This window comes from Crassostrea angulata, chromosome 5, assembly GCF_025612915.1.
Source record: "Crassostrea angulata isolate pt1a10 chromosome 5, ASM2561291v2, whole genome shotgun sequence".
In the NCBI taxonomy this organism is placed as follows: domain Eukaryota; kingdom Metazoa; phylum Mollusca; class Bivalvia; order Ostreida; family Ostreidae; genus Magallana; species Magallana angulata.
The window spans coordinates 47,346,079-47,364,205 of record NC_069115.1 but is presented as its reverse complement, the minus strand read 5'-3'; the positions used below and the strand labels follow the sequence as shown (position 1 = coordinate 47,364,205).

The following is an 18,127-nucleotide window of genomic DNA, read 5'->3' as shown; positions in this document are numbered from 1 at the left end:
TGACACCGTTGAAAATAAGCCATTCAGAGCACCTGATCTTACCTCTATCGTTTTAGTGGTTTATGTTGTTCTGCTTTGAATTTGTATTTCGGTTTATGGATTTTTGAGATGGTTGACAGTTGGCATTGTCATTTTTAGCTCACCTGAGCTAAAAGCTTAAGTGAGCTATTTTGATCACATTTCGTCTGTCGTCCGTCCGTTTGTCTGTCTGTCCGTCCGTCCGTCTGTAAACTTTTTACATTTTGAACTTTTTCTCAAAAACTGCTCGGCCAATTTCAACTAAATTTGGCACACAGCATCCTTATAGAAAGGCAAACATAAATTGCAGAAATGATAGATCGATCTTTATTCAAAGCGGAGAAAATTTCGAAAATATTAAAAAAAAAAAAGGGGGTGCATTTTTAAAAATCTTTTTCTTAAGAACTACTGAGTCAAAATCAACGTTATTTACCATAATTAATCCTTATGGAAAGGAAAATATAAATTGCAAAAAACATTGTCTAATTCTGTTTCAAATCTGAGTTATTACGACAATAATATTAAAGGAAATAACCTTGGGTTCGGTATTTCATACTTCATTTTCATTTAAATTATGCTTTGTAACCCTGGGAACTATCGCTTGTACTTTGTAATTTTTACGTATTTAAAATCAAACATAGACTTCGGTAAATCAGACAGTTGACTGTTTACCTGTGCAAAATAAACAAAATCTGATGAATTAACAAAGTATTAATATACAATTCATTTTTTTTCGTAATTCGGTATGCTCTTATGGATATCTGACCGATGACCGTAAGCAGTTTGGCATTGCACAGTGTTTCTTATGAAGTTTGTGTTTTCAGTGAAGATAATGTCGTACTTAAGGCCCTTTTTTAGATGTTTATTATTCTATATGTTTCTACTTTGTATATTTTACGGATCATTTAGAGAGAAAGTACATGCAACATGCAAAAGTTCACTACTTACATTCAAATATTCTTCTGCTTTGATAAGAGGAATTGTGGCATCCATCCTTAAAGTGACTACAGCTGTATGAATCAACATATGAACCTTTTTTTTGCAGATATAAACAAACACCTGAAAGCAAATCAATGAATACCTGAATTTCCTTGACTCTCATAATCAAAAGTAGATATAAAGTAGTTATATAATATTTATGATCAATTCCTGAATCTAGCTTAATCAACCCATAAAGAAAATTTACTTGAAAACATAGTTGTCACAAATACATGTTTACACCGGTATATATATGCAAATGTATGAATATTTTACTATGGAATTAAAAAAGGGTAAATGCAAAAATATGTGCAACGTCCTTTAAGTACCTTCCTGAATCCATATCCAAGGTGCCGTGTAACAGAACTCTAAGATCTCCGTGAATTTTTCGTTCGGTAGACATGTGTAGCCATTAGTCCTGTTACATTTGAGAGCTGCCGATCTCTTGTTCCACTCTGATTCATTTCCGGGACAAGATGATGTTGAGTATACCGGGAACTTATAACCATCAAGCCTTTTCTGAAAGATTAATTAAAAAATAGGGTTTATGTCATCAGTAGTATTAAATGGGGGCATTTTCTTCTTTAATCTCAAAGGAATACTGAATCAGAAATATTTTATTTATTTTACATGTATGAAAATCTTAATGCCAATTTCAACAATCAAAATTATTTTCTGTTTGAAGACAATCAGACAAACGTTCTAATTATATATTAGTATAAGGTTTGCTTCATGATCACTTTCTCCTTACATAATGTTTTTCTATCAATTAATAAAGGACTAGACGTGGTATTTGCCCCAAAATGGAAGTTGTAAAAAGAGCTTTTTAAATATGCATGTAAAGTTTCTATGAAATTTCGTGCGGAAGTTTGAGTGTTTGGATAATATTAAAAAAAATACGTAAGGATTGATCGTTTAAATATATAAGCGAGGTTAAACTGGATGCTATGGGGAAAATTCAGCCTGCGCATGAGCTAGCCTGGTTCCTGTGCGTTCCTGAACCGCAGAAGGATAAAACGTACGCTCAACTAGGACCTTGGGTCACCCGAAAATAGTTCTCCAAAATGAGTGTATTAATGAGCACTTATGGAACTCTTTTACAAGTGAAGATAAGAATGTAAATCTACTTTCTTTTTTTCTATATCCATAGGGAGACCACAGGTTACGTCCTAAAACAATGTCGTAATCATTTTGTTAATCAATACGGAAACAAAAGTTACCTAACATCTGCCTAGTGTCAGTTTTACAATATTGAGATTCGTCAGAAGTGATCCACTGTAGGGACCAGGGGTCACCTGATGTGTAATATCAATAGAGAGATGTCATCCGGTCATCTTATGACAATTTACAAGATTAATATTTACTGGAAGTCAGTCATTTTAGAGAGACCAGGGGTTAAATTAAGTGGAATGTTCGTTTGAGACCAGAGGTTACCGTAGGTCCTAAATATGAAGAGAGAAAAAATAATTTTGGCAATTAATAGAGCAGGTGTCACTTTAAGTGAAATATTCATAATATGCCTTGAGGTCATATTATATTAGGTCCTATGAATTCTATTAATCTATAGGGAAATAAGAGGTCCAGGCACGTAGCATCGGGGAAGGGGGGCTGCCCCCCCCCCCAGTCCCCCCAGTCCCCCATGGATTAGGATTTTGAAGACTTTGGGGAACTGTTGTTTTTTTTGCTTATCAAGAGTTTTAAGATTTTTTGGATGACTCTGCCCCCCCCCCTCCCCACTTTAAAAAACGATGCTACGTGCCTAGAGATTTATAGATTTTTAAGGATACAGATTCACCAAAAGCCACTCACTGTAGAGAAACAAGTGATCATTATAAACACGATATCAATAGAGATCACCTTAGGTCCTGAATCAAGTGTTGCTATAATTTTGGTAATATATTGGAAGACCAAGTTCACCTCAGGTCCTAAATCAATGAAATGATAACCTTATTAATCTATATAAGAAGACCATTGATCACATTAAATGAAATATCCAAAAAAAGGCCAGAGGTCTGACCTTTATGCATTTTTGAAGATAGAGATTAATTCACCAGAAGCAACTGTAGGGAGACTAGAGGTCACCTTACTTCGAACACCAATAAAGAGAACAGAGGTTACCTTAGGTAACCAATTAAATAATTTTGTTAATCTAAAAGGAACCATTTATAATGACACCAGAGTTCATCTTTGGTCCTAGATCACTGAAGTAATAATTTTTTGTTAATCTTTAGGAAGACCGGAGGTCACATATTAAGGAGGTTCGATGATCGTGACCATTTTTATATTATATTAATCTCCTTTATAATAAAATTCTACAAAAAGATATAGTTTATAGCTTAAAACATAATTTCTAAAATTTAAGGTAGATCTGATGCTTTAAAGTTCACCACCAAACTCTATCTTTAAAAAAATGTGTAAAGGATGCTGCACCAGAAGGCATCCACTGTAGAGAATCCAGGGGTCACTTTAAATAGATTATCCAAAGGAAGACCAGAGGTCACTATAGGTCCGTTATCAATGTTGTTATAATTTTAATAATTTATAAGAAGACCAGGGATCACATTTTGTCATTTTTGAAGATGGAGGTTCACCAGAAGTCAGCCACGGTAAGGAGCCTAGAGGTCACCTTTGGTATTAAATCAATCAAATAAAAATGTTGTTCACCTATAGGGAGATCAAAGTTCATCTTATGTCATTTTACAAGATTTTACAAGTGGAGAGCTTTAACATAATTCAGCCACTGTAGGAAGACAAGGGGTCCTCTTAGGTGGAATATCCATTAGGAGACCAGAGGTAACCTTAGGTCTTTAACCAATAAAATAATTTTGTTAGTCTAAAGAGTATGGGTCACTTTAAGTAAACAATTCAAAATTACACCAGAGGCGATCTTAGGTCCTAAATCAATGAAGTAATAATTTGTGAATCTATAGAGAGACCAAAAGTCACCTTAATGTAGTTTTGAAGATGGATATTCACCAAAAGTCAATCACTGTAAGAAGGCTAAATATCAAATTACATTCACAAGGAGACTAGAGGTCAACGTGGGTCTGAAATCAATGGAGTAATAATTTTTATCTTTAGGGAGACCAGAGGTCACCGTATGTCATTTTATAGTATGGAGAGTCACCGGTCATTTGATGCATTTTGCAAATTGGAGATTAATCAGTCTTCATCCATTCATTGACTACCTGGTGTTACCTCAGATTATTTTACAAGATGGAGATTCAATAAGGTTATTCACTGTAGGATAACCATAGATCACCTTAGGTAAAAAAAGAATAAGTGACGTCACCAATGGTTTTAGATTGATGTTGTAATTCTTTGAGTCAATATTGAGACCAGATTTAATAAATATTTTAATATACAAAGTGAAGATTTACCAAAGCCAGAGGTTACCTTATATTGGCATGGTCACGATTTTGGTCAAAAATCACCTTTCCTATTTTAATATTTACAATGCTTCAGTAAGGCATTCTTAAAAAGCAACCGAAATTTGAGTGTAATTTGTTGAATTGTGAACACTGTAGGGTGACCAGGGGCCCCCGTATGTCATTTTACACAATGAATAAATGAAATATGCCTAGGGGGACCAGAGGTAACCTAAGGTTTTTTTTTAACACTGTTGTATTAATTCTTTATATCAATACGGAGATCTCGGGTCATCTTATGTCATATTACAAGATGGAGAGTCACCAGTAATCCACTGCAGGGTGCCCACAGGTCACCTTATAACATTTTACACAATGCAGAGTCACTCACCGGTCAACCACTGTAGGGTGACCAGGGGTTCCCGTATGTCATTTTACACAATGAATAAATGAAATATGCCTAGGGGGAACAGAGGTAACCTAAGTTTTTTTTTTATCACTGTTGTATTAATTCTTTATATCAATACGGAGATCTCGAATCACCTTATGTCATATAACAGGATGGAGAGTCACCAGTTATTAACTGCAGGGTGCCCACAGGTCACCTTATATCATATTACACAATGAAGAGTTTCCGGTCAACCACTGTAGGGTGACCTGGGGTCCCCGTTTGTCATTTTACACAATGAATACTTGAAATATGCCTAGGGGGACCAGAGGTAACCTTAGTTTTTTTTTTATCACTGTTGTATTAATTCTTTATATCAATACGGAGATCTCGGGTCATCTTATGTCATATAACAGGATGGAGAGTCACCAGTTATCCACTGCAGGGTGCCCACAGGTCGCCTTATATCATTTTACACAATGCAGAGTCACTCACCGGTCAACTACTGTAGGGTGACCTGGGGTCCCCGTATGTCATTTTACACAATGAATAAATGAAATTTGCCTAGGGGGGTCAAAGGTAACCTAAGGTGTTTTTTTGATCACTGTTGTATTAATTCTTTATATCAATACGGAGATCTCGGGTCATCTTATGTCATATTACAGGATGGAGAGTCACCAGTTATCCACTGCAGGGTGCCAACAGGTCACCTTATATCATATTACACAATGGAGAGTCACCGGTCAACCGCTGTAGGGTAACCTGGGGTCCCCGTTTGTCATTTTACACAATGAATAATTGAAATATGCCTAGGGGGACCAGAGGTAACCTAAGTTTTTTTTTATCACTGTTGTATTAATTCTTTATATCAATACGGAGATCTCGGGTCACCTTATGTCATATAACAGGATGGAGAGTCAACAGTAATCCACTGCAGGGTGCCCACAGGTCACCTTATATCATTTTACACAATGCAGAGTCACTCACCGTTCAACCACTGTATGGTGACCTGGGGTCCCCGTATGTCATTTTACACAATGAATAATTGAAATATGCCTAGGGGGACCAGAGGTAACCTTAGTTTTTTTTATCACTGTTGTATTAATTCTTTATATCAATACGGAGATCTCGGGTCATCTTATGTCATATTACAGGATGGAGAGTCACCAGTTATCCATCGAGGGTGCCCACAGGTCACCTTATATCATTTTACACAATGGAGAGTCACCGGTCAACCACTGTAGGGTGACCTGGGGTCCCCGTATGTCATTTTACACAATGAATAATTGAAATATGCCTAGGGGGACCAGAGGTAACCTTAGTTTTTTTTTTATCACTGTTGTATTAATTCTTTATATCAATACGGAGATCTCGGGTCATCTTATGTCATATTACAGGATGGATAATCACCAGTTATCAACTGCAGGGTGCCCACAGGTCACCTTATATCATATTACACAATGGAGAGTCACCGGTCAACCACTGTAGGGTGACCTGGGGTCCCCGTATGTCATTTTACACAATGAATAATTGAAATATGCCTAGGGACACCAGAGGTAACCTAAGTTTTTTTTTATCACTGTTGTATTAATTCTTTATATCAATACGGAGATCTCGGGTCATCTTATGTCATATTACAGGATGGAGAGTCACCAGTTATCCACTGCAGGGTGCCCAAAGGGTACCTTATATCATTTTACACAATGCAGAGTCACCGGTCAACAACTGTAGGGTGACCAGGGGTCCCCGTATGTCATTTTACACAATGAATAATTGAAATATGCCTAGGGGGACCAGAGGTAACCTAAGGTTTTTTTTATCACTGTTGTTTTAATTCTTTATATCAATACGGAGATCTCGGGTCATCTTATGTCATATTACAGGATGGAGAGTCACCAGTTATCCACTGCAGGGTGCCCACAGGCCACCTTATAACATTTTACACAATGGAGAGTCACCGGTCAACCACTGTAGGGTGACCTGGGGTCCCCGTATGTCATTTTACACAATGAATAATTGAAATATGCCTAGGGGACCAGAGGTAACCTTAGTTTTTTTGATCACTGTTGTATTAATTCTTTATATCAATACGGAGATCTCGGGTCATCTTTTGTCATATTACAGGATGGAGAGTCACCAGTTATCCACTGCAGGGTGCACACAGGTCACCTTATATCATTTTACACAATGGAGAGTCACCGGTCAACCACTGTAGGGTGACCTGGGGTCCCCGTATGTCATTTTACGCAATGGAGAGTCACCAATCATCCCACAGAGGATGACCGATGACTCTCCATCGTGTAAAATGACATAAGGTGACCCCTGTTCAACCTACAGTGGATGACCAGTGTCTCTATCGTGTGAAATGACATAAGGTGACCTCTGGTAACCCTGCAGTGGATGACCGGTGACTCTCCATTGTGTGAAATTACATAGATGACCCGTGGGCACCCTTCAGTGGATGATCGGTGACTCTGCATCGTGTTAAATGACATATGGATACCCCTGGTCACCCTGCAGTGGACAGCCGGTGACTCTCCAAAGTGTTAAATAACAAAGTGACTCCTGGCCACCCTGCAGAGGATAACCGATGACTCTCCATTGTGTAAAATAATATAACGTGACCCCTGGTCATCCTACAGTGAATGACCGGTGACTCACCATCATGTAAAATGATATACGGGGACCCCCTAGTCACCTTACAAAGGATGAACGGTGACTCCCCATCGTGTAAAATGATATAAGGTTACCCCTGGTCACCCTACAGAGGATGACCGGTGACTCTTCATTGTGTAAAATGACATAAGGTGACCCCTGTTCACCGTACAGTGGATAACCAGTGACTCTCAACCATGTTAAAGGATATAAGGTGACCCCTGGTCACCTTACAGTGGATGACCGGTGACTCTCAGTAGTTAAAAATGACATAAGTGGACCCCTAGTCACCCTAAAGAGGATGATCGATCACTCTCCAAAGTGTAAAATGACATAAGATGACCACTGGTCATCCTACAGTGGATGCCATGGTCATCCTACAGTGGATGACCGATGATTCTCCATAGTGTAAAATGACATAGGGTGACCCCTGGTCATCCTACAGATGACCAGTGACCCTCCATTGTGTAAAATGATATACGGGAAACCCTGGTCACCCTACATTGGATTACCGGTGACTCCCAATCGTGTAAAATGATAAAAGGTGACCCCCTTGATCATTCTACAGTGGATGACCGGTGACTCTCCATCGTGTAAAATGATATACGGGGACCCCTGGTCACCCTACAGAGGATGGCCGGTGACTCTCCAAAATGATATAAGGTGACCTGTGAGCACCCTACTGTGGATTACTTGGGACTCTCCATCATGTTATATGATATAAGGTGAGAGTCACCGGTCATCTACTCTAGGGTGACCAGGGGTCACCTTATGTCACTTTACAGGATGGTGAGTCATTAGTCATCCACTGAAGGATGTCCACGGGTCACCTTATGTCATTTTACACTATGGGGAGTTGCCGGTCATCCACTGTAGGGTGACCAGGGCTCACCTTAACAGAAATATCATGAGAGAAAGAGAAGTCACCTCCTTACATGTATTTCCCACACAAATGTCGTTATAATTTTGTGAACCTTTGTCATTTTACACGATGGAAAGTGACCGGTCATCCACTGTAGGGTGCCCAGGGGTCCCCTTAAGTATAATATCATGAGAGAAAGAGAAGTCACCTCCTTACATGTATTTCCTACGCAAATGTCGTGATGATTTTGTAAATCAATATATACGGAAACTTAAAGTCGGCTGATGCATTTTGCAGATGAAGATTAATCAGTCTTCATCCATTCTTTGACTACCTGGTGTTACCTCAGATCATTTTACAAGATGAAGATTCACTAAGGTTATTCACTGTAGGTTAACCAAGGGTCATTTTAAGTGAAAAATGAATAAGTGGCGTCATCAATGTTTTTAGATTGATGTTGTAATTCTTTGAGTCATTACGGAGACCAGATTTAACAAATATTTCAATATACAAGGTGAAGATTTACCAAAGCCATCCAACGTAGGGAGACCAGGGGTCATCTTAATTGAAATATGCCTAAGGGGACCAGAGGTAATTTTTTTTTTATCACTGTTGTATTAATTCTTTATATCAATAAGGAGACCATGGATCACCTTATGTCATTTTACAGGATAGAGAGTCACTAGTCATCACTGCAGGGTGCCCAGGGGTCACCTTATGTCATTTTACACTATCGAGAGTGACCGGTCATCCACTGTAGGATGACCAGGGCATCCACTGTAGGGTGACCAGGGGTCACCACCTTATGTCATTTTACAATATAGAGAGTCACCGGTTATTTACTGTTGGGTGACCAGGGGTCACCTTATGTCGTTTTACAGGATAGAGAGTCACCAGTCATCCACTGAAGGATACCCAGGGGTCACCATATGTCATTTTGCACTATGGAGAGTGACCGGTCATCCACTGTAGGGTGACTAGGGGTCCCCTTATGTCATTTTACAATACAGAGAGTCACCGGTCATTTACTGTAGGGTGACCAGGGGTCACCTTATGTCATTTTACAGGACAGAGAGTCACCAGTCATGACCTTATGTCATTTTACACTATGGAGAGTCATTGGTCATCCACTGAAGGGTGCCCAGAGGTCACCTTATATCATTTTACACTATCGAGAGTGACCGGTCATCCACTGTAGGGTGACTAGGGGTCCCCTTATGTCATTTTGCACTATGGAGAGTCACCGGTCATATATGTAGGGTGACCAGGGGTCACCTTATGTCATTTTACAGGACAGAGAGTCACCAGTCATGACCTTATGTCATTTCACACTATGGAGAGTCAATGGTCATCCATTGTAAGGTGCCAAGGGGTCACTTTATGTCATTTTACAGTATGGAGATTGACCGGTCATCCACTGTAGGGTGACTAGGGGTCCCCTTATGTCATTTTACAATACAGAGAGTCACCGGTCATTTACTGTAGGGTGACCAGGGGTCACCTTATGTCATTGTACAGGACAGAGAGTCACCAGTCATGACCTTATGTCATTTTACACTATGGAGAGTCATTGGTCATCCATTGTAAGGTGACCAGGGGTCCCCTTATGTCATTTTACAGGATTGAGCTACCGGTCATCCACTGTAGTAATTGAAATATCATGAGAGAAAGAGAAGTGGCCTATTTACATGTATTACCTACACAAATGTCGTAGTGATTTTGTAAATCAATACGGAAACTGGAGGTCGGCAGATGCATTTTGCAGATGGAGATTAATCACACTCTTCATCCATTCTTTGACTAACTGGTGTTACCTCAGATGATTTTACAAGATGGAGATTCACTAAGGTTATTCACGGTAGGGTGACCAGGGGTCACCTTAAGTAAAAAATCGATAAGGGACCAGAGGTCACCAACAGTTTTACATTGACGTTGCAATTCTTTGATTCAATATGGAGACCTGAGTTTTAACAAAATATCAATATACAATGTAAAGATTTACCAAAACCATCCACAGTGGGAAGACCAGGGATTACCCTAAGTGAATATCTAAAAGGCTACCAGACGTCAACCTGGGTCTAAAGACAATGTAGTTTTAATTTTCTTAAAATGACATGAAGTCCAGATGTCAACATATGTCATTTACAAAAACACCCATAAGGAGACCAGATGTCAGTTCATGTCCCCTATCAATTAAATGATTGTTTTCCTTATCTATAGGGAGACCAGAGGTCACCTTATGTCATTTACATGATAGGTATTCAGCCATGGTAGGGAGATCAGGGGTCACCTGAAGTAAAAATATGCACAAGGAGACCAGAGGTCACCTCAAGTCCTTCATCAATAAAATAATTTTGATATAGAAACGGTCAGCTAATGTCATAACAAGATGGATATCCCTAGAAGCCATCCACTAAAGGTCACCTTTGGAAAGCAATGTCTGTCGTTATAATTTTGTCCATTAATAACGGAAATCAGGGGTCACCTAATGTCATTTTACAAGATGTAGATTTAAATAAGTCATTTACTGTAGGGAGAGCAGAGGTCACATTTAGTAAAATATCCATGAGGAGCCCTTAGGTCCCCTTATGTCCTATATTAATGTAGCAATAATTTTGTTTATCAAAAGGATACCAGAGGTCCCCAAATGTCATTAAACAAGATGTATAATCACTAGATGTCATCCATTTGTTAGATTATGGGTCAGCTTGAATGGAATTTCAAGATGATAGGTCCCGATATGTCCTAAATCAATGTAATAGTTTGTTGATAAATACGAACACCAGATGTCACCTTCTTTTCCAAGATAGACATTTACCTGAAGTCATTTACTGTAGAGAAACCAAGTGGTCATTATAAGAGGAATATCTAAAAGGAATTTAGAGGTCACCTTAGCTTCAAAAAGGTTTAGATTTAATTCAAAGATCAATACGTTAACCAGAGGTCAGATAATGTCATTTTAAAAGATGGAGATTCCCAACAAGCCTTCCACTGTAGAAAAACCAAAGGTTACCTTATGATCTAAATTGATGTAGTATAATTATTAATTCTGTAAATCAATACGGTGATCAGAGATCCGTTAATGTTATTTTACAAGATGAAGAATTAATAAATATCATCTATTGTAGGTAAACCAGAGTTCGTTTTAGGTCTTGGATATGTGTCGTAATAATTTTGTTAATTAAAAAGGAGATCAGAGGTCACCTTATTTCATTTTATAAGGTGGAGATACCAAAGTAATCCACTGTAAAGAGACCAAAGTAATCCACGTTAGAGAGACCAAAGTAATCCACGGTAGAGAGACTAGGGATAAAATTTTATGAATTATCAATAAGGAGATGAGAGGTCACCTTTAAACCTAAATTATTGTAGTAAATTGTTCATTAATACAAGGGCCAGATGCCTTTTTTTTTTACAAGATGGAGAATTACCATGCAGAATTCATCCACTGTAAAGAAACCAATGTCTATAAGGAGACCACAGGTCACCTTAGCTTCTAAATCAATGTTATATTTTGAAAATCAATACGGATACCAGAGGTTATCTTATGTCTTTTTACAAGACGAAAATCATGCACTATATTTATATTGTTTATTAGGAAGAACATAATTGTTAGAGGGAACATGTGTCACATAAAGATGATAATAAATACGTAAACCAGAGTTCGCCATATATTGTACATCATTTGGGAGACCAGAGATTGCATAACTTATAAGGAGACAACAGGTTAAAAATGTGGTGTGTGAAAAATTATACTCTAATCTACTGAACACAAAAGTTCAGACTTTGATTTTATAAATAAGCAAAAACGGTACACATTTCGATCACATTTATTCCTTATTTTTTGTCGTGAAATGAAGTTGGGGGGGGGGGGGTAAAGGGGTGACGATTTGCTCGTCTTCATTTATTTCTTAGATGCAATTCACAAAAGGTCCGTATTTACTATGTTTATTTTAGCAATTTAAATATATATTTTTAATTTGATGAGTGAAAATCCAGTCCAGGGAAGTGGTAGGTGGAGCGGGGGGGGGGGGGGGGGAGTGGTGAACTCCAACCCTCATGCAACACCTGTAGACAGGGTAACACCTACTCCGTAATGACAATAAAGAGACCAGGTGTTAGCTAGAGCATTACGTTTATAAGGTTGCCTTTGTTGTATATGATGTATCTTTAGTTAGAACACAAATTTAATGTCATTCCTTTGTTCCAGCAGTCTAAAATTTTACATGTACAGTCCGATATTAGTGAGCTTCTTAAAATAAGACCGTTACTCGTGGTTACAGTACTGATATCCTTCAAAATCAGACTGTCTCAGGTAAATCAACAATGAAATTCAATACCAGTGTTTTAGTACGATATATGCCGAAAACAGCTCTGTATGGAAAAAAAATATCACACAGTTCTCATCACTAACGGGCTCGAAAATTTCAGATATTTTTTTATACAAAACTGTTTTGGCATGCATCCATTACGAAAACCAGATGTCATCTAATGTAATTTATTATCAAATCATTTTACCATTATATTAAAGTATCAGTAAAAAGTCTATGGGTGGGTGGCTGGGGAGGGCAAAACTACTTCTTTCTACAGGCTACACCTACGTATACAGAGTAAGAAGGTGAAGTACTTTGATATTTTAATGAGGAGGATTTTGTGTTACATTTAACTTATATATCCTTAGGGGGACCACAGGTCACCTTATGTCTATATTACGTATATCATATATCTTTCAAATAACAGTCAATGTTGAATTTTTATCCTCTATAGTGTACTTCCAATACTTAGAGGGGTATTCTTTAATAAAAATACATTTCTGCCTGTTGTATATCATTTCTAAAGGCTAAGTAGTGGTACTAGTTATTCTACTTTCACTTTGCGGTTGTAATGCACTACATTTTGTAGCGGAGTGCACAGATTTGGTAGTTGTGAATAAGCAGGTGACCTGGGGTCCTAGTTGAGCGTACGTTTTATCCTTCTGCTCCTGAACCAGGCTAACACACGTTTATCTGAATCGGGATCGGGATTCCGTGCCATATGCACACATAAGTTCAAAGGCGCTGTAAGTGTAAAGTTGTCGTTAAACAGTACAGAAACAAAGTATTCTTTTTAAAGAAATGATTGGTATGTGATATGAACTATCAGTATTATGAAATAAGTTAATGTTATGCCGAAACTACAACATGCATCAAATAGCATAATTTGCAATGTTTTGCTGTTTTCCGAATACACATGTAACCTAACATTACTTTTATAATATGGCGAAGCTAGAGAACTTCCCGATTAGATATTTTAAGCATTTAAGTATGATTGAATAATTATGTCACTGTATAAAAGTTTTTATAATCTCAAGAAAAATGCATCAAAGTATGAAATTTTTAATTTACACAAAGCTGTCACTGCATAGTTAACAAAGAAGTGCGAATCGTAATGTGTGCGCAAATAGTAGAAATCACCGAATGCCTGATACTATACATGCAAACTTCATTCATAGATAGATCATAATGATTTTAGAAGTATGAGCCCTTTAAACTCTGAGATAAAAAGTCAGGGCCATACATACATGTATACGTAATACATTAACGTACAAATTTAATGGTTAAAAGCAGAGGGCTAGAGTCGGTGGAATCTCTGATAATGTTAAGGCTTTCACGTTTTCGTTGGAAACACATGCAAATGGTCCACGAATTGTTGTCTGTTTTTAAAGGACAGCAACTTGTCAATTTACAATTTACTCTGATAAATGTTAAAACATGAAAATGTAGTAAAGTCTTCTTTTTTACATCTACCGGTTATTCGTTAGTTTTTCTTCAATATCCTGGCTAAAGGCATGAAAATCGCTAATGTAGTGGAACAGTTTCATGAACGACTTGTCTATTACTGTTTAAGACATTTTACGTACGAGTTATGTATGTTTGTTATTGAAAGTAAACTGCACAGCGTGCACACGCTATTGTACATGCAACTTAAGCAACTAAACTACAGTCCACCATAGAGTAAGTTAAATTAACATCAGAGGTCACTTATCAGTTATCATCACCTTTTAACTCATACACATTTCAAGTTTAATGATTTATTTACTATCAGAAAACATATATTATAGTATACGTAACTCCAGCAATTTTTGTAATCGTAACTGTGTCGTTTATACATGTATTGTTTGTACCCAGTTTGTGATGTTCATTATTTGTTTATTGTAGTATTTTACCTCTTCCGAGAGTCTGTGGAATAAACTATAAAACGCACAAAATAGTTATACATCACAGTAAAATATCTATGATATACGATGGACCCGAACACAGCCACAGGCGAGGGAAGGGAGCTGAGGCAAGCAAGAATCCTCACTCAGAAAGCATAAGAAAATTACGAAGACACTGTTAATGCATGTTCAGAGCAATTACGCGAGGAAAAGAAAGGTATAGAAGTACAGATTATGACATTCACTCAATTTTCATTGCATACGGATGCAGAGTTCGTGAGAAGGAGGTTGGAGCAATCACTAGATCGCTACGAGGCCTTATCGGACAAGTTTATGACATTCTTGAGTGACACAAGAACCAAAGAAAGTGAATGTGAGCTGGCAGCCCATATAATGGTGAACAAAGCCATCAAGACCAAAGTAGAAATGTTTGTTGCACAACTAGAACAGTACAGACAGACTGAAGAAGAGGGGAGAGATCCTGGACCAAGTAGTGTAGAAGCAGACCATTTAGGAGTAGAGGTCAAGCAAGAAATATCATATCCTGATGAAGAAACTTCACACCTCAGTAAGGCAAAGGCAAAGTTTGAAGCAGCTAGAACAAAGGCCAAATATGCAGAACTAGCAGCCAAAATAATAAAAGAGAAGTCCCAATTAGAAGAGGACGAGGCCATTGCAGCAACAAAGATCGCCAGAAAGAAAAAGGATTTGGATGTAAGTCTAAACCTGATCCCACTACAACAGGAGGCCGAAGAGGCTGAAGTGGAACTCGAAGCCCTTGTGGAGAGTATGAGCATGACAAGACACAGTTCACTCCTTCTGAAAGAAGTAAAACACAAGAGGACCAAAGACTATGTATCTGAACAAAGTGGTGCCATGTCCGATATTTCTTCCATTCTTTCTCCAATCATTACCGAGAAAACCCAGAATGTACATAGAGCAAGGTATCAGAAAGATTTTTTAAACCATGACATACGCGACACTGCTGATAAACATACCTCACAGGACTACGAAATGCCTATCACATCTAAAAAAGAATTCCACAGTATAAGAGACTACGAAGCGCCGACAGAGAGTGAGATACCTACCGGTGATGTGAAAATCAAGGAAAAGACTGTCACACATAATCTGACTGACCACAATCAAAATACATTGCCTTGTGTAGGCACAGAGCTTACGAAGTTTCTTGTGAAAAAGGACCTCCTTTTATCTCGCTTATCTGTATTCAATGATCGCCCTGAAAACTATTTGATGTGGAAAGGCAGTTTTTCTATTATAATGAAAGACTTTAGTGTAACGCCCATGGAGGAACTAGATCTACTCATTAAGTTTCTTGGACTGGAGTCGAAGCAACACGCCATGAGAACTCGAGCATCATATCCTAGTGATCCAGCTAAAGGACTTGATAGAGTTTAGGAGCGACTAGATGAACGTTACGGCTCTCCAGAGCTTGTTGAATCTATTTTCAAAGAGAAAATATCAAAGTTTCCGAGATTGACGGCCAAGGATGCAAGGAAACTATATGAACTCTCTGATGTAGCGGCTGAAGTGGAGTATGTCAAGGAAAACCCAAAGTACAAGACCTTACTGGCATACTATGACTCGTCTTATGGAGTAAACTCATTTGTCTGCAAGCTTCCTGGATTTCTTCAGTCAAAGTGGACAGATAGGGCACTGAAGTACAAAGTGGAACACAACGTCCTGTATCCACCATTTACTGTATTCACCAAATTCTTAAAAGAAATGAGTGTACGTAAGGTTGACCTAAGTTTCGCATTTGACAAAGGTTCCCCATCATCGTTTGATGGGAGAGAAAACCACGGCAGTAAGGGGCCAGATAATCACTAATAAAATGAAACTGACTCAAGACAAGCCTGCAAAGTGTCACTTACATGAAACAGATAAACACACACTCAGTGATTGCAGGACATTCAATGGTAAACCAATTACAGAACGAAAATCCTTTGTCAGACAGAATGGATTGTGTTTTCGATGTTTAAATGGAAAACATTCAGCCCGAGAGTGTCAAGAACTTGTTTTGTGTAGCATATGTAACTCTAATAAACATTGCACTTCAATGCATGAAGAGAGAAATACTAAATTTGCTCATAGCGGGGAAGATGGAGCAGTTCGGTCACTGAAACCAAACGACGACTTTCTACAGGCAACTAATGTAAGGACCAGTTGTACCCAAGTATGTGGACACGAAAGATTCAGAGGCAAGTCTTGTGCCAAAACAGTTCTAGTGAACATACATCCGGAACATAACCCAGAAAGCAACCTGAAGGCTTATGTTCTCATCGATGATTAAAGCAACCGATCATTAGCAAGGTCTGAGTTTTTCGATTACTTTGAGGAGAATACTCAAGAAATAGAGTATATGTTGTCATCATGTTCATACACATCTCAACCACTGGGAGACAGAAATCTGGGTATGTTATTGAGTCCCTTGATGGCAGCACTAGTCTTACATTACCTACACTGATGAATGTAACCAAATTCCCAATATGAGAGAAGAGATTCCTACACCAGAAGTGGCCAGATATCATGAGCACCTCAAGGATATCGCAGATGAAATACCACCATACGATCCAGATGCCCCCATTTTGCTTCTTATAGGCAGAGACATGATAGCAGCACATCATGTATTGGACCAACGGATTGGACGCAGCAATTCCCCCTATGCTTAAAAACTAAGGCTTGGATGGGTCGGCATCGGTGAAACATGCTTAGGAGCTGCCCATGAACCCGAGATGAGCACCACCAACAAAGTTCACGTTTTAAGTAGTGGACGTCTTTCCATGTTACAACCATGTCCGAATGATTTTGAACTCAAGACTAGCATCATTTGGAAGAGTCAGATCACGTCATTGGAAAGGATGTATTCTTACAGACCAAAGATGATAACAAAATTGGTACATCAGTTGAGGCTAGAGAATTTGTAAAGCTCATGAGTGGCAGCTTTCAGAAGAATTTACATGGAAACTGGAGCGCACCTTTACCGTTCAAGCCCAAGCGACCAGTTTTGCCAGACAACTATGAACAAGCACTACAACGAGCTAAAAAGTTGCGAACCAACTTGAGAATGAACCCGGATAAATGCCATGCAGAGCCAGCTCCTGCATTGAAAGCGCATGAGGAACGATGGTATTTACCCATATTTGGGGTATTTCACCCTAAGAAGAATAAGATTAGAGTTGTTTTTGACTCGTCAGCAAAGTTCCTTGGTGTTTCATTGAATGACGTATTGATGACAGGCCCTGACCTGACCAATAGTCTGATTGGCGTCCTCCTGAAGTTTAGGAAGGACAGAGTAGCAATAACAGCAGACATCGAGCAGATGTTTTTCAACTTCTATGTGCATGAAGAGGATAGAAACTTTCTACGATTCTTGTGGTTTAAAGAGAACAACATTGACAATGACCTTGTTGAATTTAGAATGTGTGTCAATTCGCCGTCCCCTGCAGTTGCCACCTTTGGATTGCGGAAATCTGCATGTGATCACCAATCGCCTGAATTCTGCAATGAAGTGTGTGAATTGGTATACAAACAATTTTACGTTGATGACGCGCTTGTGTCCTTACCTGATGCAAAGTCAGCAGTTGAACTTGTAAAGAAAACTCAAGCTGTCTTGAAAGAAAATGGAAACATACGTCTACACA

The 18,127-nt window shown here is 38.5% G+C and overlaps 1 protein-coding gene across 1 annotated transcript in view; it reads right to left on the bottom strand.

Moving 5' to 3' along the window:
• LOC128185077 (uncharacterized) overlaps positions 1–18,127 on the bottom strand; it is a 31,814-nt gene that overhangs the window by 7,688 nt on the left and 5,999 nt on the right. Inside the window, exons 2-3 of the mRNA XM_052854752.1 lie at positions 1,326–1,515; positions 967–1,077 (exon numbers count right to left, since the gene is read on the bottom strand). Of these exons, the coding sequence (XP_052710712.1) occupies positions 967–1,077; positions 1,326–1,515 (301 nt within the window). The remainder of the gene's footprint in view (positions 1–966; positions 1,078–1,325; positions 1,516–18,127) is intronic.